The sequence below is a fragment of the Pelodiscus sinensis genome, chromosome 4 (assembly GCF_052426305.1).
Source record: "Pelodiscus sinensis isolate ZL-2025 chromosome 4, ASM5242630v1, whole genome shotgun sequence".
NCBI lineage: Eukaryota > Metazoa > Chordata > Testudines > Trionychidae > Pelodiscus > Pelodiscus sinensis.
In genome coordinates this window covers 95,870,351-95,893,374 of record NC_143055.1, presented here as the reverse complement: position 1 = coordinate 95,893,374, position 23,024 = coordinate 95,870,351, and the positions used below count along the sequence as shown (strand labels likewise).

General features: G+C 42.3%; 1 protein-coding gene across 1 annotated transcript in view; it reads left to right on the top strand.

Annotated features, from left to right (window-relative positions):
- Window positions 1-7,745: 7,745 nt before the first annotated feature.
- INTU (inturned planar cell polarity protein) overlaps window positions 7,746-23,024 on the top strand; it is a 114,127-nt gene continuing 98,848 nt past the window's right edge. Inside the window, exon 1 of the mRNA XM_006131792.5 lies at window positions 7,746-8,716. Within this exon, the coding sequence (XP_006131854.3) occupies window positions 8,604-8,716 (113 nt within the window). The 5' untranslated portion in view covers window positions 7,746-8,603. The remainder of the gene's footprint in view (window positions 8,717-23,024) is intronic.

Sequence of the window (23,024 nt, the reverse complement as noted above, 5' to 3'; positions counted from 1 at the left end):
ACTCAGCATATAGCCATACAAGAAGCAAAGAGTACCTTTAAAACTACCTTTTGGCTTTTCTTATTATATTTTAACACTTAATTTGACAGTTTATGCTCCTTTCTATTTTCCTCACTAGGATTTAACTTACACTTTTTAAACGATGCCTTTGTATCTCTCACTGCTTCTTTTACTTGGTTGTTAAGCCACAGTGGCACTTTTATGGTTCTCTTACTGTGTCTGGTAATTTGGGGTATAGATTTAGTTGGGCCTCTTCAGTTGTGCCCACTGAAGCTGCAGTGGCCATGGAGAAGCACTTCTCACCTGGCTCTAAGCTACTGCTATGAGAGAGGGCTGGGGTTGTCCTCTCTCCTTGGGTCAACCTGCATACTGAATCCCTCATCGCCATCCCAGAACAATAATTTAAATGAAGAAAACCAAAAATTATTAGCGTTAATGACCCGGGCAAGGCTGGGTAAATCTTCTAGTATTAAAAAAAAGAAAGAAAGACTTCACTTCCCTCCTTCAGTTCTCACTCCACTTCTCCCACTCTCTTACTTCTATTTTATCACTCGATACCTTTCTTTTGAAAATGCTCATTAATAGGCATTAACTGGAGTTGGATTAAGGCATAGGCAGTACAGGCAAACTTTCTGGAGTCATGTGATATCAAAATCTCAACTTTCTTTTTTTTTATAAATAAGTCTCAAGTCTTACAAATAAGTAAGTCTCAAGTCTTACAAATTAACTATGAACTCAGCATGACCACTGCTGTGACATCTTCCTGAGTCTGCATGGAGTCTGAGATCTGAGGCTCTGTCTACACTGCAGGGTTTTTGCGCAAGAAGCCTTTTGCGGAAGAGCTCTTCCGCAAAATCTTCTTGCGCAAAAGCACATCCAGACCTCAAAGTGCATCTCAAAAGTGATGTGCTTTTGTGCAAGAGAGCATCCACACTGCATAGACACCCTTGTGGAAGAAAGCTCTGATGCCATTCACAGAATGGTCATCAAAGCACCTCTGCTTTTTCCAATAGGGGTTTCTTGTGCAAAAACTCCTCTGGAGCATCCACACCTGCCTTTTTGCACAAGAGCTATAGCGCAAAAAGGAGTTATTCCTCATAGGGAGAGGAATAAGTCTACCGGCAAAAGCCCTCTGTTCTGTCGATTTACTTGAACAAAAATGCACTTGAGGTGTGGACACTCTGCCGGTTTTTGCTCAAAAACCTTGTAGTGTAGACATAGCCATAGTGAACTGTCTCATGAATTTCAGTGGAATGGTAATACTCCTCTGGAGGCCTCACCAGCACCAACACAGCAGAGAATTCTGTATGTAGCAGGAGGAAAAGAAAGCAATAGTCTGACCTAACCTGTGCCATGCAGATACACCTGCAGAGGTAAGCCACCAATGGCTTCCTCAGTAGGAGTCGAGAAATCCATAGCTGAGCCTGAGGTGCATGTCCATATGCTGTCTTCAGGGAAGGAAAGGCATGCTACTGGCTCTGCATTTTAGAGCCCTCTCCTGCAGTGGGGCTATGACCATCATGTGAATATGAAGCACTGTGGTCATTAACCACAATCTCACCAACAAACAAAGGAAGAGCGAAGATTTAGATATAGGATAGGGTTGGATATAGCAATGACACAACCAGGATGGGACAGGTGTGTGGGCCCTGACATTGGGTGGGCAGGCAACGATGGTGGGGGTAAGAAGAATAAAAGCTACAAGATCAGCTTTCCTCTCCTCCTCCAGCTGGCCTGGGAGAAAGGGATAAACACTCTGGCCGTGGAGCATACATTTTAAAGGATGGCCTGTAAAATGTACGCTTCATACCCCCAGCCACTCGGTCTACAGACCTGCCACTTGAGGATTGCCCTGGTCCACCTACTGGGCACTCCTGCTGGAGAGAGGGATCAAGGGCATGCCTTGCTCCACTTTCTGGGTGCTTCCACCAGGGAGCAGGATTGGACCGTGGGGCTTGCTCTGCTCCCCTTATCCAGTGTTCCAGCAGAAGAGTGGTGTCAGGGCACAGGGGTTTGTCCAGATCCAGCTGCAGAGCAGGATCAGGGGCTTACCCCATTCCCCCAGCCTGCCCATTGTTCTAGCCAGGAAGCAGGGTCAGCAGAACCAGGGGTGGGCCTGGATGTTAAGTGCGTGGGCTTTGACCCACCCTTAACTATGCCCCTGAGGTATAAGAGACTGGGCAAACTGGATGAATGGTTTAGAGCAGTGATTTCCAATTTTTCCAGACTACTGTACTCCTTTAAGGAGTCTGGTTTGTTTTGCATATCCTCAAGTTGCTGCCCTCCGCGCGCCTCCCTTCCCCCCCTCCCTCCCCCCCCCCATTGACACATGCTTGTATTTGTTATGTAGCCTTTTATAAAAGTAGGCAAATATCTAGATGAGTTGATGTACCCCCAAAAGTTCTTTGCATACCCCCATGGTTGAGAGCAACTGGCTGAGAACCACTGGTTTAAGGAGCTATTGAACCTTTCATCTTTAAGTCTCATATTCAAATTTAGTCCAATTATTACTTTGTTATGGCTGTTTGATAGTCTGTCTTAGGGAACAGATGTCCACACCACAACAATTACTATCTGGCAGCGGACTAAACACAATCTTAAGAATTACCATGCAGTTTAGGATTGAGGGATAAACATGCAGAGCTACAGGTGCTTGGCCTGATACTTATGGCTTGAGATTTTGCAAGGCTAAATTCACTGGTGAAAATGGCTCGTTTTGTTCAAATTTATTCAGCCACCTTTTGACTGTGGAATAATTGCCACAGCTGCAGAATTGTCATGCTTGCTTATTAAGCACTGGTAGCCTGTGTGGCACTGCGAATGAAGACACTGAGAAAAAAAGGCACACTCTAGACAGACAACAGAACAGAATTAGTACTGAAAGACCCAGCACTAATTTAGCCATTTTCTTTGAGGGGGTTTTCTTCTGTGTGGTAACACAGAGCCACTGCTTAACATCTACAGCTGAGGATACTATTCCTTAAATTAAAAATAAGAAGGGGGGGGGGGGTGGTACAGGTGACATAATCAGAAAAGAAAATCTCTCTATTGTCAGTCCTGCTAAAAGTTGATTAGTGACCTGGTTATAACAGCCAAGCAGGTAAACCCATACTCAGGGTTATAACTAAAATCCAGCTGATATAGGCAAAAAGCTGCTGTTGTGTATTTCCCTATCAAATTCTGACCAAAAGGGACTGATCCAAAAAAAGGTCAATGATTTCTGCCAACTCCTCAAATCCTATTGAATTCTTTCAAACTACCATCATAACTTCAGTCTTAGCCTGATGTAGTATCAGCCAGCTCAGTCTCATCCAAGCCCACATTCCCAGCAAGATAGTGGGTTAATCAGTCACTTACATTAACTAAGTCCAATGAAATAGAAATATAAAGTGCTTATCATCTCAGTATTGGACATATGCACCACTCCATGATCCCTCAGGAGGAGTAGCAGAACAAACCAGCAATTATCCTATATTACCATTTGGGTACTCTCTGAAGGACAAGAACAGAGCCACTTGAGTATGACTTCATTTAACCCTACCAAGATCTACGACAGTAATAACATCTCGTGGGTTAATGGTATCAATGACAAACAATAGATCTAAAAGAATGATCACTTGATTTACATCCATTGCCAGGAGGAGATCATTAACCAATGAAAGCAGTGTGGTTGTTGGCTATATCCAGGCCTAAAATCCAACCAGACATAGTCCAGGAAATCTGAATATTCCATATATAGCAAAAGTTCATTCAATACCAGCTTCTTCCTAATCTTCCTCCAGAAAGGACAATTATACTGTTAAGAGAAAGTTTTTTGAGCGAGGGCCTAACAATTGTATCTTTAAAGGAAGTCAACATTTCTTTCAAAAGTTAAGGACTGAAAATCTTCTCATGATACTATTTCCTAGCTCCACTGGATCACATACTTCAGAGGATCAATTGCCTAGTACCCCGGAGGCCAGGACAGCATGTCAGACGAAGGACAAGTTCTAATAACCTTACACAGTGTATAGTCCTACTAGGCAAAAATCTCTTTCATAAATGTAACAATCCTTTCAAACTTTTCTTATATTTTCTTCATCCTTCTGTGAGTCCATTTGTTCAAGAATTCCTCCTGAAAGTAAGCACTAGGATTGCCAAATTTGGTATGTAGCTTCTTCTTATCAGCTGGGCACATGCACCCTTTACCCAGCTGTGTCAGCTGCAGTGGCCATGGTTAGGCATTTTTCACTTGGCCCCAACTGGCAGTGATGAGAGAGGGTTGGGGTTGTCTTCTCTCCCTGGGACAGCCTGCATTCCGAACCCCTCACCCTAACCCCATCCCAGATCAATGATTTAAATAAATAAAAACAAAACATATTTGAATTAAGGACCCCAAACAATGCTGAGCATATCTTCTAGTAAACAATAATCAACACTGTCAAAAGTGGGAGCCCTTTTAAAGGATCTGGCAGGAAAGCTTTTCAGGTGGAGAATGAGACTAGATGCACTGGAATATTTCTGGCAGGCAGGGTGCCACTTTAAAGAGTTTATTTTGTTTTGTTTTCTTCATCTCCTTAAATTTTTTAATGTTACATTTTTAAGTTATAGATACATCCTGAATTCCACTCCTCCTGCCTCACAAAATTGTTTCTTGTAATAAGAACTAAGTAATAAAAGTGGACAGATTTCAAATACAGTAATTCCTAACATCCTTTCCTCCCTAACATATATAAATAGCTACTTCAGGGATACTATGCAAAATTCTGGGATGGGGAGAGGGAATACATTAATATAGCTCTCTGTACTTAGTGATCTCAAACTTACATGTTCAAGACTCAACAAAAATAATTCTTGTAAAGGTCAGAGGTTAAGAATTTGCAGGAATCATGTTTAAGGATTAGTCCTGCTTGTTTGGAGCTTTCTCTTTAGCTTTGAGGAACTTGTCTGCAGCTGTAAGAACATAAATAGATCCAGGAAAGAAAATATATTTTCTTGGATGTATTCACTGCATCATTTTTGGATTGTTCCTCTTCTTTCTGTTTGCCACTTCTGTTATCTGGATGTGTTGAACTGAACTGTAGTGAGTGACCATAGAAAATGTACACATTAGTGTGTAGCTATATATGTTATTGGCCTTTAAACTTTGTTATTGTATCAGTTTGTCAACAGTAAGACCCTGTTGAATCTCTTGCTCTGGTATCTCATAAGCTAAAGTAATAATAAAGTATTTTCCCCCATTTTCACATTGACAAACTTTGGAGCTTTTTTAAAATTTATTTTACAAGCTTCTTTTCTTGAGGTACAAAATATTCTAATAATGATTTTTTACACACATTTTGTTATGAGTGTGTTCAAAACATAATATTGTTCACAGCAGGTAATATCATTAAGAACAGAATTAGTGTATAACTACAGGAAAAAAATAACAGGCCTCTTGTGAGAAGTAGCTAATGGATGAAGAAAAGTTACTAAGGGTGAGTGGAAAATCTATTGGCAACACAATCTGATTTTGATGTTCAACATGTCATTCTACTGTTGTGCTTTACCAGCAAATGCTAATACCAGAACTAGGTTTCACACTGTCCACTGTTGTTTGGAATCCAAAATGACTGAAATACCCATGTTTCCATAAGGCATAATAAATGGAAGAGAATAAAGTAATACATAACTTCTGCAGAACTTTTTGTGTGTTGATATTATGCAATATTATTCTCATACTTCCACTCTGCAAGGCCAGTAGGAATGTAGGAGGCACAGACTGGAGGCAAAGCCAGATATACTGCTGAAGCCGAGGATTCAAAAGATCTAAACTTTTTAGATCCCAGCTTGACTTGTGAAGGAAGCTCATACATACAATGGAAGCATGGCTGCCATTGGCAACTGAACTGCTGGTTGTGCTCTGTGACTCTTCCAAAGAGAATAACAAAATGTTTTAGGATTAGTTGATGCTTCTCTGAGCAATATTAGCTAATCTCCTGTTTTTTCTGTCCATTGTAATCCATATAGGAGACGGAATGTATCACTTAGAACAACTATTTCCAAATTCCCCTTTATTCTGGTTTTTTTTTTCTGAATAGCCCCTTGGCTGTGGCAAATGTGTGGTGAGGGGACTGAAGCAACTACATAAAAGAGGAGAACAATATTCATCTTTCCTTTTCTCCCTGATGCACTCCTAGTGCAGGAGGCTTCATAGTGCAACCAGGTGTGCTATACCTTAAAGTGAGTGTACCTTGGCAAGATGGGGATATGGCCCTTGCTCTGCACCACACACCTTCCAAGGCCAGTATGGTGAGCAGTTTCAAGAGCCTCTTCTAAGCATGCTCAGGCAAAATGGCCCTGGAAGTTAGTACATACATTCATAATGACTTCAGCAACTACTGCTTAGACACCACATTTCTGCCTAACCCTCCCCCTCCCCTTCCATAGCAATGAACACTTGGCTTTAAAGATTACAATAAAGCCTTTGGCTGTGTCTAGACTGGCAAGTTTTTCCGCAAAAGCAGTTGCTTTTGCGGAAAAACTTGCCAGCTATCTACACTAGCCGCTTTAATTTCCACAAGAACACTGACGATCTCATGTAAGAAATCAGTGCTTGCGGAAATACTATGCTGCTCCCATTTGGGCAAAAGTCCTGGTGAGTCTTGCCCACATGCTCAGGGTTTAGCTGATCGCCATATTTGGGGTCGGGAAGGAATTTTCCTCCAGGGTAGATTGGCAGAGACCCTGGAGGTTTTTTGCCTTCCTCTGTAGTATGGGGTATGGATCACAGCTGGAGGATCTCTGCATCTTGGGGTCTTCAAAGTATTTGAAGGCTTCAATATCTGAGATATAGGTGAGAGGATTATTCTAGGAGGGGTGGGTGAGATTATTCTAGGAGGGGTGGCCTGTACTGTGCAGGGGGTCAGACTAGATGATCATAATGGTCCCTTCTGACCTTAAAGTCTATGAGTCTATGAAAGACTATAATTTATAAATAGGAAATGAGAATGGTAGAGGATATGGTTCCCACACCTTTTACACTAGTGTAATTCCATTTAGTTCAATATAGATGTGTTTGATGCAAAGGAAGTGTTGCATCCTGAGATTTAATAACCATGTGTGATGGGCATCTGCTGCACACTGGCCCTTTAAGGGTTAAAACCCAGCCAGGGGGAGAGGGCAGGATCAGTGGAGCTAGCAGCTGTGACCAGTATGAGCCAGCTGCAGGCTGTATAAATAAAGGCTCCTGGAAGGGTGGAGTCAGAGTAGGTAAAGGCAGCAGGTTCACAGCCCTTTGTCAATGATGAATGGCTATTTCAGACTGTGGCTTGCCCCTGAGTTAAGGGACTAGTTGAAGACTGGCAGTTGGTCACTGAGGCAAGGAGGGCATAGTGGGTTGGGGGTTCCCAGAGCGGGAGGACCCCAGAGTGCAGAGACAGGAGGATATCCCCTTCTGTGGGGGTGTCTCCAGCAGTAAGCTAATTCCCAGAGCCCACAGCAGGGGACACCATGGTGAGGAGTCTGTACCATGTAAAAGCAATTAGATTCTTTGGGTGTTAACAGTCCAGTAGCACCTTAGAGACTTAGGAGCTATAGGGCTATCTGCTAAAGTTGTTGGGGTTTTTTCTTCCAGTTACAGACCACTATGTCTACCCCTCTGAAAAAGTTAAATGTGGGTTTGTTTTCCTAATACTACCTTAGATTGGATTAGATTCTGTGACATTTTTTCATACACATTTGTAATGAGGAATAAAACATGGGTATAAAAGTATTCACTATTGCATCTGCTAACAAAATATAGAAAATGTTCTGAAGATTAGTTTGAGTGGGGAAAAGTTGCTACCTGAAGGATCAAGCTCGGCCAGTAAAGTGTAATTTTACTTTATACAAAACTTAGGTTCATTTCCTCAGTCCCGTATCCTCTTTTGTGAGGGGGATAGACTGACAGCAACATCGTGCCCTATTCATAGCATTCTTCAGTTCCTTGAACTTTATAAGGCAGATCGGTTGCTATTTCTGGCAGGCTGTGAAGCCTCTCACAATTTCAGTTCCCTTTACATTCACAGGCTTCAGAAGATAAAAAATATTGTGTCCTTAGAACCGGAAAAAGTCAGTACCTGTTTCTCATGGAACAAATACTTGATTTCTAGCCGTTTGGGACTCGCACCTCCAGACGCCAACTCGATCCTAGCAGCCAATGTCTGGAGGTCTTTAGGACCAGGGAAAGACCGAGAGGAAGCAGGAGAATTGAACAGCTCCCACCTGCTCCGTTTGAACTGCCTTCAAAGTTTCATCTGCCGCTTAGCAGAGCAGCAGCAAGCGGCTCTTTCCTTCAGGTAGATGCCGGGCTCCTTCCTCGAAACATTCAGGAAAGCTCTTGAGTGAGCGATGGGATCTACAGATTTGTAAGGAAGGAGGCGAGATTCTCCAACTCTCTGGAGGCGGGAATCCGTTTTCTTTGGATCACAGAAGAATTGCTCGGAGAGACTATTCAATCTTTCCTCTCTGCTTCCGCTGAATGGACAAGTTTGCTCTGAAGTAGCTCTCACACACACATACCCGTGCAGTATGCCGCAGATCACAAGCAGCACTCGGGGCGAAGGGCTTGTGTGAAAGCTGGCAGACTGTTCTGTGTCTGTGCAATGAAGCGGCCTCTGCGGTCCAGCATGTTCAGCGTTGGCAGGTACAGCATCCCGAGACCTGTCACCAGGAATCTGGAGGATCTGGACTCAGTGCAAAGTATCCTACTGCACAGGTTAGTGTGAGGAGGCGGGGAGCTGGGGGGACTCGCGCACACCCCTTCCCACCCGGCACTCACTTCAGACTGGTGGGAACTGGAGATGTGCTTTTTGAATCCCACAGAAAGGTGTTGGCAATTTTTGTTTTCCACTTCTTTCTAACTGCTTCCTCTGGGACGGGAACAGCCGGGTTTGAAGTCCCCTCTGATTCCTGTACACCCAGCAGGCTCTCCTGTAATATCACTAATATGAATAATAAAGGGAATTTATCCAGCCCCAGCTCTCTACGCACTCTGGAAAGGGGGTGTATTGCCAAACTTCTTAAAAAAGGCTAAGGACTCCTGCGTGATAGGATATCCTCAGCAACAGAGCAATAGACTCCTGTTACAGAGAGAGATAAATAAAGAGATCATCTCTCGCTGTCCCCGTTGCTTAGTTTACAGACCTTGCTCCTGTGCATGACACGCTGTGGCCGTAACAGACACATGATACTTGCAAGAGGCAGCAGCGCAGTACAGTAACTCCTACCGATCTCACGACAAGGGAAAAAATTAAAACTGGGAGGCGCAGTTATTAACTTTCCGCTTTCTCCAGGAGGGTGATTAGTGTAATGTTGTAATTCAGACAGGAAATGATAATGTGCTGGTTCTCCCCTTTTTCTGTTGTTCAGTCGAGGGTGGGGAAAGGTTTAATGTCTAGCACGAGAAACATGCTCGATAAGAAACCCAAGCTTTCAAAGAGCTGTGCGATTCGGAGGTATGTGAGTAAAGTGGACTGGATGGAGCGAGTATTGACCCGGGACTGTTTGTGTTGGGTAACCAAGAGGGTGGGAAGAATTTTTGTCTCCTGAAATGCTAAGACTAAACACGAGGGCTGGCTGATTTTATAGAATTATTAATACTTATCTTGTTTAGCTCTCTGTTAGGAGTTGCCTGAAGTTGCCACTTAAAGAGAGAATCAACAAGGCTCTCTTGATAAATTTTATACGAATACTATAACAATCTAAGCAATACCATTGGAGGGGCTTCAGACAGGCTTACCTAATGGAAATGTTGCAGGGAAGGGGGACAAGAGGTATCACGTTGATCATCTTGAATGTTCTGCTTTTTGAAAAAGCACAACCCTCTGCCAGATGGGGAAAGTGTCTGCTCCTTTTAAGTGACAGTGCAAGAGGCAGACTGAAAAGAAAGTGCTTCCCCTCCACCCCCGCTCTCACCATCCGTAACATGCAATTTTCCACAGTGTTTCCCCCCCAAAGAAGCGCTCACAATGAGAGCTTATCAAAGCGGCCGGTAAAGAAAGGACGCTAAGAGATTCTAAAGACAATTTCCCGGCACTAACTAGAAAGGGCTCATGATTAAACCACAAGTTACATCATCAAAATGTTTCTATTGATTAGTATGTAATAAAAGCTCCTAAGTAGCCTGTGTGTCTAATCCAAGGTCTTTTTTTTCTCAAAATACGCTCTCTGCTAAATGGCTTTATCTGGTATTGCAAATGAAATGCGGCAATGTTATGTCTGTGCCAGCTCCAAATAGATGCTGCTACTGAAAACTAATTATTAGCATAACCGCTCTGTAGCCCAGCAGACAAATCTATGCAACTGAAAGTTTCAAATCGGTATCTACAAAATTGTAACTATGAAAACAGAGACTAATACTATGCTAGAAATAAGTAGACGGGGCATTCTGGACTAGACCTGCCCTCATATCGCATTGTGAAACAACTTTTGTCTGAATTGCACATAAATGCTCCCATGTGCGGCTGGGGACCCTGAAATCTGAAACAGTATGAATGCATTTATCAGTTACTGTAGAGCTGAGCAAGTGTTGTGAACTTTTTGAAAGCTACAGTGGCAAAATGCTGCCCACTAGTATTTCTTATTTTATTTTCCATGCACTGGAGTAATATTTGTACTTACTTTTGCATTTTGACTGACACTCTGTTCTGGGTGCTTAACCTATTTGCCAGACCTAAGTGATCCTAATAACTTAGGAATTTAACAAGCCCTCCCACCAAGTTATGGAAAAATCTGATTTCAGATTATTACTTTAAATTCTAATTGGCAATAGTTGTTGGTAATTATGGTGACCCAATAAAATACTCTCCCAAAGAAGTCACATAGACGGATGTGGTCTTCTTATTTCTTCCAGTATTTTGTTGCTCTCACCACACTGAGGACACCAATGAGAGAGGAAATGGGAAGAGACAAAAAAAGTGAAATCATTTACTTATTTTGTATGTGGTATTTGCAAACCTGGAAGCTTTTTCTGTCAAAAAGGTAGTCTTCAGTTTGGCTTTAGGTTATCTTAATTTAAATTCACTAATTTAAAATGAATTCAGTTTTCCTATTAAATTAATTTAGCCTTGCAGTAAACTGTCTCCTCACAATAACAGCAACAAAATTGTGAACAAAAGGTTTTATGATGCTTGTTTGCTTTTATCAAGTATTGAAGAGTTGAAAATCCAGCACGCTCATCCCTCAAACAGCAAACAAAAGCTTTTATTGCTTGTTTTTAACCTTTCCTGTTTTGCTGAAGATGTTCCTTTGAGAAAGTAAATGTAGATTAAAAAGCTTGTCCTGCACGGAAATTGCCAGTGTTGTGAATCTTTAACAATAGAGGTGTGCTCTTTTTCCCCTTGCAACTTCGTTTCAGTGTTTTGAGCAAAGCAAGCATTAACAAAAACAGTCTTAAACTAAACTGAAAATTGCTTCCCTGCTCCACTCTGCTTTTCTGGTATTTATGCCCTATTCCTTCTAATTCTCCAGTCTACCATAGAGTCATCTAGGAGAAAAACAAGTAGACCAGACCTGAATTTCTGAGGTTAAATATAGCAAACTCTTTTATGTCTTCTCTGTTATCTTTAATGAAACAAAACCTGTAACTTCAAATTCCTTTGGAAAATGGGGGAAAGGAAGAAGGCTTAAGACCATTTAAAATGCTGTTAATCGTTGGCAGTTAAGAAAGATGCACTCTGCTATAGTCCAAGCACAATCCTTGGGTCTGATAAACAGTCCATATCAGAAACAATGTATGCTGGCTATACTATGCAAAGGGGACATAAAGCTGACACAAACAGCCATCGGAAATCATTCTGGCTTGGTGGAATCTCTATGTGATGTAGAACCAGCAGCACAAAGGATCTATGCTATTCCTCCTCTTCTTCCCCCTTCCCTTTACAGCCTCTGACATTGGGAGTATAGACGGAGAGGAAAGGGCATGATGATGCGAGGACCAGGATTTTAACAGGGTTGAAAAAAGAACTAGATAGATTCATGGAGGTTAGGTCCATCAGTACTTATTAGCCAGAATGGGTAGGAATTGTGGCCCTAGCCTGTGTTTGGCAGGGGCTGGAAATAGATGGCAGGAGAGGGATCAGTTGTTAATTACATTTCTGTTCACTCCCTCTGGGGCATCTGGTATTAGGCACTGTCAGAAGACAGGATACTGGCCTAGCTGGACCTTTGGTCTGACCAAGTATGGCTGTTCTTATGGCATAGCTGAAAAAATTGCAGAGTTCTAGCTAGTCCAAGCTACTGCAATAGCCCTTCAGGGCCATAGATAACAGGCACAAATTACTTACCAATTACTGTACTGGCCCCAAAGTACAGGTGGTGCAAAGGTGGCATACATCTCTACCTTGCCCTCACTTTCTCTCCTACATAAAGAGGAATTCAGTCACACCAAGACCCAGGCCTGTGTCTTGTCTATGCTAGCAAAGAACTCATGCTGGCATCCTTCTAGCAAATTTTTAATCATGTTTCCCAGGAAGGTGTTAAAATTGAGTCTATCTCCACAACAAGTCTAGTCTGTGCAATAAGAGTGTGAGAGTGCTCCCGTGATTACAAAAGCAAAGCAACCATTCTTTATCATGTTAAACATAAAGGATCTTCCATATGAATATTTATTTCTAATCTGCTTTTAATGTTTCTGTTTGAGGAATGGTGGCAGGGTTTTCCCTTCTACAGAGATCTTGTGGGAAATTGTCTTTATTCAAATAGCATCCTGCTGTGAGAGACAGTGACTTTCAATGGTCAATTGTTTCCTCAGCATCAAAACTCATAAGTGTTCCAGAAAACATACTTGGGAGATTTGCCACTACTGCTTTTGGTAGACCAAAGTTCTATGGTGCTTTGATCCCTAATATCCCCATAAAACAAAAGTACATGGACTTTCCCTCTTTTGGGGGGTAGAGGAGAGACTGTACTTCTCCCTTGTTGAACAACTGGAAACAATTAACCAATCCTCGAACCCAGTGAAATTTACCATAACAGGACCATCTGGCAGAGACCATCACTTCTTTAGAGACACTTTTGTGTGCTGTTCACTGCATTAAAAGGACTAAGAAATATAAATGGAATTAAACAAGAAGGGATTGAATATCTCATTTACATTCCTTTTATTAAATCCCTGATTGTTGTGTGATATTCCATTTAGAAAATTACCAGATACTTGTTAATTTGGAGAAGTTCATGTGTCTTCTGTTTATCCAAACTATTTTTCACTTTGAAGAGGTGAACTGCTTGATAAGTTGGGGGTTTTCTTTCCCTTCTCCGGAAGTAATAAAAGAAGGCAAATCAGAGTATATCTTGCCTTTGTGCCATGCCTTCAAATGACCAATTGCTAGTCTAAAATCAAGTCATAGGTCTGAACTTGTTTAAGAAGTCTCCACCATTAAGATTGGTATACTTGAGTGAAATTTTTATGACCGCTAAAAAAGGCACAATGTAAGCTTATCCTTTCACCTCCTATCCTGAAGCTGAACAGAACTGTAAGGGGTGTTTTTGTGTGTGTGCTACTACACATTTTCTTAATTTTCTCTTATTTCTTCCAAAAGAAGAGCATATATGCATATATCCTTCACTATATATATGAATGGATTTATGACAAAATCCATGTAGTTGCATGCAGCAGATAACAGGCTTTTACTTTTAGGAGCAAAAGCACAAGTCTTACTTAGAAGCTTACTTCAGAGAGACCACAAAATTCTAGTCTGAGATTCCTGAAACGGTTTCAGCTAAAAAGTGTTAGTTATGTAGCTAAGAAAGACATATCCAAAATAGTCCTTTGTCTTTTAATTCACTTGGAATCTTCTGTTCACTAGCTAACATTTTCTCTGAGACAGTCTTAAGTTCGTAAGTTTCACACTAAAATCTTACATACAAATTCCAACAGTGTAACATCTATACCTTCAGAACACAGATCAATTCCACAGTTTTAGAAATGTTTCAAGAATTTTCCCATCCCATTCTGAATACATTCTAACACCTTGTTGTTTATTGACGGTAGCTACGCACCCAGCATAGGTTTTCACTGAACTGTTTACTGTGATACCTGGGTTCTTTTTTGAGTTGATAAAGGAAACTACCCAACAGTGTTCTATTTTTCGCCAACGTGCACTAGTCTTCATTTGCTGACACTAAATTTCACTATGGTGCTCTTTTAGCTCGCTGAGGTTCTTCACTCCTCTGTGGTTCAGACTAATCTAAATAACTTTGTCATCTGTAAACTTGCTAACTCATTATTCCACCTTCTTTTCAGATAATTTAATAAATATATGAAACATCTGTGGTGTAGTATAAATCCTCGAGGCACTCCACTGTTAAACTTTTTCAGCATAATTAAAACTGTCCATTATAATTCCATGCTTTCTGTGTTCAAGACAGTTTTTTTTATATGATAATTTGTTTCTTGCTTACTTAACTTCTTTAGAATCCTCTTGTGCAGGACCGTGTCAAAGGTCTCTTGGAATTCTCAAATTATTAACTGGTTTTCCTTTATCCACTACTATATTGATATGCTCAGTGAATTTTAGAAAATTACTGAAACTTAGCCAGATAACATGTTAAACTACAACTTGCCTTGTCTGCCCTGGAATTTCAACCATTAGCTAACATGTTTAAAACACCCTTTCCCCCCTAATTAAGTCCTCAAGCATTTGTCTTGACTGGAATTTGAAGTTGTGATATTAACATGTTAACTTTAGCACATGCTCAACTGTTCAGTTCAAAGCCTAGGACTCTCCTCCTCCCCCAGGGCTTCAATTTAGCAAGTTAGACACCTTAAATGTTAACAGAGCCTTGATCAAAAAATAACTATGAACTAGCCACAGCCTCTGGAAAAGGTGAAATGGCTTCTGTGGCAACTAAACAAAAAGCTTTAATCATGTAGAATGTAGACCTGCATAATGTTTACAACCATACCAGAAATAAGTCTGAGGGGCAGCCATGTTAGTCTGTATCTACAAAAACGAGTCCAGTAGAACTTTAGAAAGTAACACATTTATTAGGGCATAAGCTTTCATGGTTAAAACCCACTTCATTAGATTAATTGGAGTGGAAATTATGGAGGCAAGGGTATATATAAGAACAACAAGAGAAGCTACTTGGCAAGTACAGGACCAGTGTCAATGAGGCTAGCCAATCCAGGTGGATGTCTCATTTGCAGCATCTGATGTGACAAAAGGGGAAAGTGCCTTTGAACATGTTAACCAATTAAGATCCTTCTTCAATCCTAAATTGATTTTATTGAATTTGAAAACGAACTCCAGTTCAGCTGTCTCCCTTTGTAATTGGATTTAAAAGGGTTTTTTTGTAGAAGGATGGCTACTTTATAAATCCAGGGAGGTTAAAGTGTTCCCCTACAGGTTTGTGTTACCCATGTGTTATAAACAATTCAAAATTGTAATGTAGATAGGGCTTTAAATTACATTATTAACTAATAAAATCTGAATTGAAAAGACTAAATTTCAGGGTTTTAACTTCTACTTTTTCTGAATACTAGGACACGACCTATGGTTTGGAAAAGGATTAGAGTTCCTTGAGCTGGATCTGAAAAATGTTTTTAGGAAGTTCATGTGACCTGTAAAGAAACCTTCAGTGACCTCCCCCTCCCCACACACACACTTTTAAAAAATAATTTCACATGAAGCAATTAGTAAAATTAAATTAGCTTTCCTGTAAACATTGGCTTCTGTTGTGTCAATCAAAAATTTAATTCTTTCCTTCTAGTAATAAGCCATTTGTTAATATTTGAACATGTGCTTGCTTTTGGAATGGCAGCTGTAAGGGGGAAATAAGCTCAGAAGTATATGTTCAGTTTCCATCTTACCTTAGTTCAGTTCTGGGACAGACACTGGAGCCTGGTAAACATAACATGAGTTGGAGTCTCAGAACACTTGGGTTCTGTTCTTGGCTCTGTCTGCAAGTTTTCTGGGTGATTTTAGGCAAGTCACTCCATTTCCTCAGTAAAGAAGGAATGCTTTAATACTGAACAATACTGAACCTCCTTGCACAGAGGTAGGAGAGCTATGGATGAAAAGTGCTAGTGTTTGTTCTTAAGAGCTAGTGTTTGTTCTTAAGAAGTGAAATATGCACAAGCCCCTGAGTATTTCACTGCTGGTGCCAGAGTCTATCCCACATGTTTCTGCCTTCTCCCTCCAAGAGAAAGCGCAGTCCGATGAGAAGTGCAGGGCAGAGTGAGACATGGGTGCGGAGAAGCGGTCTCCCTTCACTCCAAGCAACACAGGGGGCCACTGGGGAAAGGCTCGTCTCTGTCACCCCTGATGTTTGGGTCTCAACTGAGTGTACAGCACCTGGCGGGAGTATTGCAGATCTGAGGTCAGGCCTGCTACCTTGTAGGAATGTGCACTTTCTTATTTGTACGATCACGAGGAAATGCTCCTGTAGGAAACTGTTACCAGAAGTAGCACAATCCTACAGGGAGCAGTTCCATACAGTACTGGCTACGTCTAGACTGGCATGATTTTCCGCAAATGCTTTTAACAGAAAAGTTTTCCGTTAAAAGCATTTGCGAAAAAGAGCATCTAGATTGGCAGGACGCTTTTCTGCAAAAAAGCCCCGATCGCCATTTTCGCAATGGGGGCTTTTTTGTGCAAAACAAATCTGAGCTGTCTACACTGGCCCTTTTGCACAAAAGTTTTGCGCAAAAGGACTTTTGCCCGAACGGGAGCAGCATAGTATTTCCGCAAGAAGCACTGATTTCAGACAGTAGGAAGTCAGTGTTCATGCGGAAATTCAAGCGGCCAGTGTAGACAGCTGGCAAGTTTTTCCGCAATTGCTTTTGCGGAAAAACTTGCCAGTCTAGACACAGCCTACTGTGTATAGAACCGCTCCCTGTAGGAATGTGCTACAAGTGGCAGTTTCTGATTTGCAGGAGTAATGAACTGCTCCTATAAGAAACTGCTACTGGAAGTAGCACAGTCCTACAGGGAGCAGTTACATAGTCTACAGTGTAAGAAACTGCTACTGTAAAACACTAATACCCGTTCTAGCAAATTTCTATAGGCCCAATGATTGTTGTCATGTTTCAGGCTTCTCTCCCAGTGCTCCAGATGAGGATTAATCAGCATGGAGTAAGGCACACAACTTACTACTTGAGTCCTGCTTACAACACTGAAGTTGGCTTTTTTTGCAGGAGTTTTACACTGTTGACTGGTATTTAGCTTGTGGTCCAAAGAACTTACCAATCCCTCCCAATGTGTTCTCATTCTCAGCCTTTATAAGAGCACTCTCCAAGCAGAGGTGACTGGTGAGGGGGAACCTGGAGTGCCGGGAAAGGGCTGGGATAACCCCCGCACCTGTTCCACCCCTCTCCTGCTCTGCCCTTGCACAGCCTCATCCCACTCACATACCAGTAGGATCCGGGGAAGTGCAGCAAGACAGCCCCTGCTCTCTTCAGTCCCCTCGCTGCATCAGTCTGCTTCTGCCCACACATTTTGGGGGTTTGTTACCAAGTACCCCTCCCCATGTCTCAACCCTGCCTCAAAGCCGTTATCTAAAGTAGTGATAAAGATTTTGAACAAAAATTACCTAGAACTGATCTCTGCAAGACACCACTCATTATGCCCTTCCAGCATTACTGTAAACTCCTGATAACTATACGCTGGGCACTATTTTCCAAACAGTTTGGCAACCACCTTATTGTAGCTCCACCTAGGTTAAATTAGTTTCACAAACTTTACTAAAGCCAAGATAGACCATGTCAGCCACTTCCCCCTCCTCCCCATTCACAAGGTGTGTTACCTTGTCAAAGCTCTCAGGTCAGTTGGATACGACTGCTTATTTATTTGCTCTATGGTCTTTTCAGGTACACAAATGAACGTCCTTATTTCCCTTTTTATAGCATGGCCATGCAATTGCCTTTTTCCAGTCTTCTGGAAACTCTATCATCTTCCATGGTTTTTCAAAGAGAATAGCTAATGGCTCAGATACCGTCTTGGCCATTTCTCTGAGTATTCTAGGACACATTTCATCCAACCATGATAACTTGAAGACATCTAATTTATCTCAGTACCGTAATTCTTAACTTGTTCTTTTCCTATTTTTGCCTCTAATCCTACCTCATTTTCACTGGCATTTGCTATGTTAATCGTCCAAACACCACCAACCTTATTGGTGAAACCAAAACAAAAAATTCATTAAGCATTTCATTGTCACATTTGCTGTTATTGTTTCCATCTTCGGTGAATGGGCCTACCCTGTCCTTTGCTCTGTGCTACAGAATGTGTTCTTGTTACCCTTGATGTCACTAAATAGATTGAGCATGTTTTGTGCATGGTCTTTCTAATTTTGTGCCTTCATATTTGTGTAGTTTATTTATATTCATCCTTTGTATCCATCATTTGACCTAGTTTACATCTTTTGTTGGATTCCTTCTTGGTTTTTAAGTCACTGAGGACAGCTAAGGTTGTCTCTTGCCATACATCCAGTCTTTTCTACCCAGTGGGAAAAACTGCCAGCTGTCTTCAATTGTTTTTCCCCTCAGACTTGCTTCCTATGGGACCTTGCCTACCACCTGCACAAGGTTGCCAAAGTCTGTTCTCTTTAAATCCATTGTCTTTATTTTGGTGTTTTCCCTCCTCCCATTCCTTAGAATCATGAATGCTATCATTTCATGATCACTTTAACTCACGTGCCTTCCACTTTTGCGATCTCAACCCATTTGTCAAAACCACATCTAAAGCAGCTTCCACCCCAGGAGCTTTCTCTACTTTCTGAAATAGAATATTGTCTCCAATGCATTCCAGGAACATTTTGGATAATCTGTGTCCTGCTGTGTTACTTCCCCACCAGATGTCTGATAATTGAACTCCTCCCATTACCATGACAACATAAGGCTATTTGCTGGTTTGTCCCAATTTAGTTATAAACGTCTATCTGATGTACCTAGCATATATTTTTTGAGATGAGACGACCACATCTGCATGCAGCGCTCAAGATGTGAGTGTACCCACATGTGGCTAACGAAGGTGTTGGCCTGACCTAGGGGAGCAGACTTTAAAAAGACAGAGGCAGAGCGACCAGGGGAGTGAAGCGGACAGGAGGCTGCAGACAAGGAAGTCCTAATATGGTTAGGAAGACCTGCAACATCTGTGCCAGCACTGCTTCTGTCTCCACCTGCTTCTGTAGCCAGACAGAGCACCTGACACTGGATGTCTCAACCCAGATCCTGGTGTGGTTTTGTAGGGACTGTGGTTTGCAATTCCCACTTACTGAAATCCAGGCAGAGGTGGCAGGAGAGGGGGTACCATCCAATGTGAAAAGCGCCTGCTGGTGGAATTTCTCAGGAAGCAAGTGGGAGACCTACAGGAGGAAGTAGCTAGGCTGAGGAGCATCCAAATCCATGAGGAATTCCTGGACGGCTGAGGAAGGTACCCCATACAAAAGACAACTGACACACCACTGGTGGAGGAAGAGATGGCTCGGGGGGACACTGGCAGCTGGTCTCTTCTGGCACCAGGCAGTGCTCCAACCCTGCTCCCAATCCTCCCACCGTCGTACTGGGGAACGGTTACACTGTTCTGTAAACAGAGGATAAGGAATCACTCCCTACAGTACAAGAGGTGAGGCCTTGTACCCCTAAAGCTGGGAGGTCTGTTGCCACCACTGTTAGGAGGAAATGTAGGGTAGTGGTGGCCGGAGATTCTCTTTTGAGGGGGACGGAAGTTCCCATCTGTCACCCTGACGTGTCATCTTGGGAGGTGCTCCTGCCAGGGGCCCATATCCGAGACATCACGGAGGCATTGTCGAGGATTAACCGGTCCTCTGAGTACTACCTCATGCTACTCATCCATGTGGGAATAAATGATACTGCAAGGTGTGACCTTGAGCAGATCAAGAGCAGCTCTGGGAGTACGGGTGAAGGCGTTTGGAGTGCAGGTGTTATTCTCTTCAGTCCTTCCTGTCAAAGGTAGGGGCCCAGGCAGAGACAGGTGCATCCTAAAGGTAAATGCATGGCTGTGAAGATGGTGTTGCCAGGAGGCCTTTGGCTTCCTCAACCACCGGATGCTATTTCAAGAAGGACTGCTAAGCATGGATGGGGTTCACCTTTTGAGGAAGGGGAAGATCATATTTGGATGCAGACTGGCTAGCCTAGTGAGGAGGGCTTTAAACTAGGTTAGACAGGGGCAGATGACCAAAGCCCAAAAGTAAGTGATGAACATGGAGACCTGGGAGATAGGTCGGAAATGGGAAGGAATGTGGGCTATAATAGAGAAAAAGGAAGGACAAGGCAGAACTGGAAGGCAAAATCAAATCAGTATCTTAGATGCCTATATACAAATGCAAGAAGTATGGGTAATAAGCAAGAAGAATTTGAAGTGACGATAAATAAACACAACTATGACATAGTTGATATCACAGAGACTTGGTGGGATAATACACAAAATTGAAATATCAGTATAGAAGGGTACAGCTTGCTCAGGAAGGATAAGCAGGAAAACAGAGGAGTTGTTGTCTTATGAATTAAAATGTATGCACTTGGACTGAGGTGGAGATGGACGTAGGAGACAGACTTGTTAAGAGTCCATGGGTTAGGTTAAAAGAGGTAAAAAACAAGGGTGATGTCATGCTAAGGGTCTACTACAGGTCACCTATCCAGGCAGAAGAGGTGGACGAGGCTTTTATTAAACAATTAACAAAATCATCCAAAGGGCAGGATCTGGTGGTGATGGGGGTCTACAACTATCCAGACATCTCATTGAATCATAGAATACCAGAACTAAAAGGGACCTTGAGAGGTGATCGAGTCCAGTCCCCTGCCTTCATGGCACGACCAAGCAGTGTCTAGACCATCCCTGATAGTTGTGTGTCCAACTTCCTCTTAAATATTTTCAGTGATGGAGACTCCACAACCTCCCTAGTCAATTTATTCCAGTGTTTAACCACCCTGACAGGCAGGAAGCTTTTCCTAATGTCCAACCTAAACCTCCCTTGCTGCAGTTTAAGCCCATTGCTTCTTGTCCTATCATCAGAGGCCAAGGAGAACAATTTTTCTCTCTCTTCCTTGTGACACCCTTTTAGATACTTGAAAGCCTCTATCATATCCCTTCTCAATCTTCTCCTTTCCAAATGAAACAAGGCCAATTTTTTCAGTCTTCCCTGATAGCTCATGTTCTCTGGACCTGTAATCATTCTTGTTGTTCTTTTCTGGACCTTCTCCCAGTTTCTCCACAACTTTCTTGAAATGTGGTACCCAGAAGTAGACGCAACACTCCAACTGAGGCCTAATCAGCACAGAGTAGAGTGGAAGAATGACTTCTTGTGTCTTGCTCACCACACTCTTGTTAATACATGATTCTGGAATGCGTGCGCTTTTTTGCAACAGTGCCACGGTGTTGACTCATATTTATCTTGTGGTCCACTATGACCCCTAGATCCCTTTCTATGGTACTCTCCCTAGACAGTCACTTCTCATTCCATTCAGTGTACATAGCCCCTCTAAGGGCACAACTACAGTACAAGAACTCAGGATACTGCTGCACTTGCAAATGTGAATTTTGGACATATAACATTTAGGGCTTGTCTAGACTACCCAGAAGATTCGAAAGAGGATATGCAAATTCCGTGGAAATGTGCATATCTTCTGATCTCAGCAGAGCTTTCTAAAGTGAAAGCAGTCGGGACGCAGCTTTTTCAGCACCCCACCCGCCCTTTTTGAAAAGCCGTGTAAACCTCATTTTTTGAGGAAGAGTGGCTTTTCAAAAAAGGGGAGGGGTTGCCGAAAAAGCTGCATCCCAACTACTTTCACTTTCAAGAGCTCTGCTTTTGAAAGTGAGATTGGAAGAAGATATGCATCCCCTTTCAAATCTTCCGTGTAGTCTAGACTTAGCCTTAGTTTCATAAAATGTACGTGCCAGTGTGTGTATGATGTAGTTCTTATAATTCCTAATGTGCTGCTGCAGCATCTGCATCTTGACATAGACAATGAATATTATGTACTATCAGTTTCACACATGGACACTATGATAGAGATGGGAGTCTTTTGGACATAAAAATGTTATTGTTATAAGTCGTACAAAGAATCATAGAATAATAGGACTGGAAGGGACCTCGAGAGGTCATCGAGTCCAGCCCCCCGCCCTCAAGGCAGGACCAAGCTCCGTCTACACCATCCCTGACAAATGTCTATCTAACCTGTTCTTAAATATCTCCAGAGAGGGAGATTCCACCACCTCCCTTGGCAATTTATTCCACTATTTGACCACCCTGACAGTTAGGAATTTTTTCCTAATGTCCAATCTAAACCTCCCTTGCTGCACTTTAAGCCCATTACTCCTTGCCCTGTCCTCAGAAACCAAGAGGAACAAATTTTCTCCTTCCTCCTTGTGACACCCTTTTAGATATTTGAAAACCGCTATCATGTCCCCCCTTGATCTTCTTTTTTCCAAACTAAACAAGCCCAGTTCATGAAGCCTGGCTTCATAGGTCATGTTCTCTAGACCTTTAATCATTCTTGTCGCTCTTCTCTGTACCCTTTCCAATTTCTCCACATCTTTCTTAAAATGTGGCGCCCAGAACTGGACACAGTACTCCAGCTGAGGCCTAACTAGTGGAGAGTAGAGCAGCAGAATGACTTCACGAGTTTTGCTTACAACACACCTGTTGATACAACCTAGAATCATATTTGCTTTTTTTGCAACAGCATCACACTGTTGACTCATATTCAACTTGTGGTCCACTATGACCCCTAGATCCCTTTCCGCCATGCTCCTTCCTAGACAGTCGCTTCCCATCTTGTACGTATGGAACTGATTGTTCCTTCCTAAGTGGAGCACTTTGCATTTCTCTTTATTAAACTTCATCCTGTTTACCTCTGACCATTTCTCTAACTTGCTAAGGTCACTTTGAATTATGTCCTTTATCCTCCGAAGAAATTGCAACCCCACCCAGTTTCGTATCATCTGCTAACTTAATAAGCGTACTCTCTATCCCAATATCTACATCATTGTTGAAGATATTGAACAGTACGGGTCCCAAAACAGACCTTTGCAGAACTCCACTTGTTATCCCTTTCCAGCAGG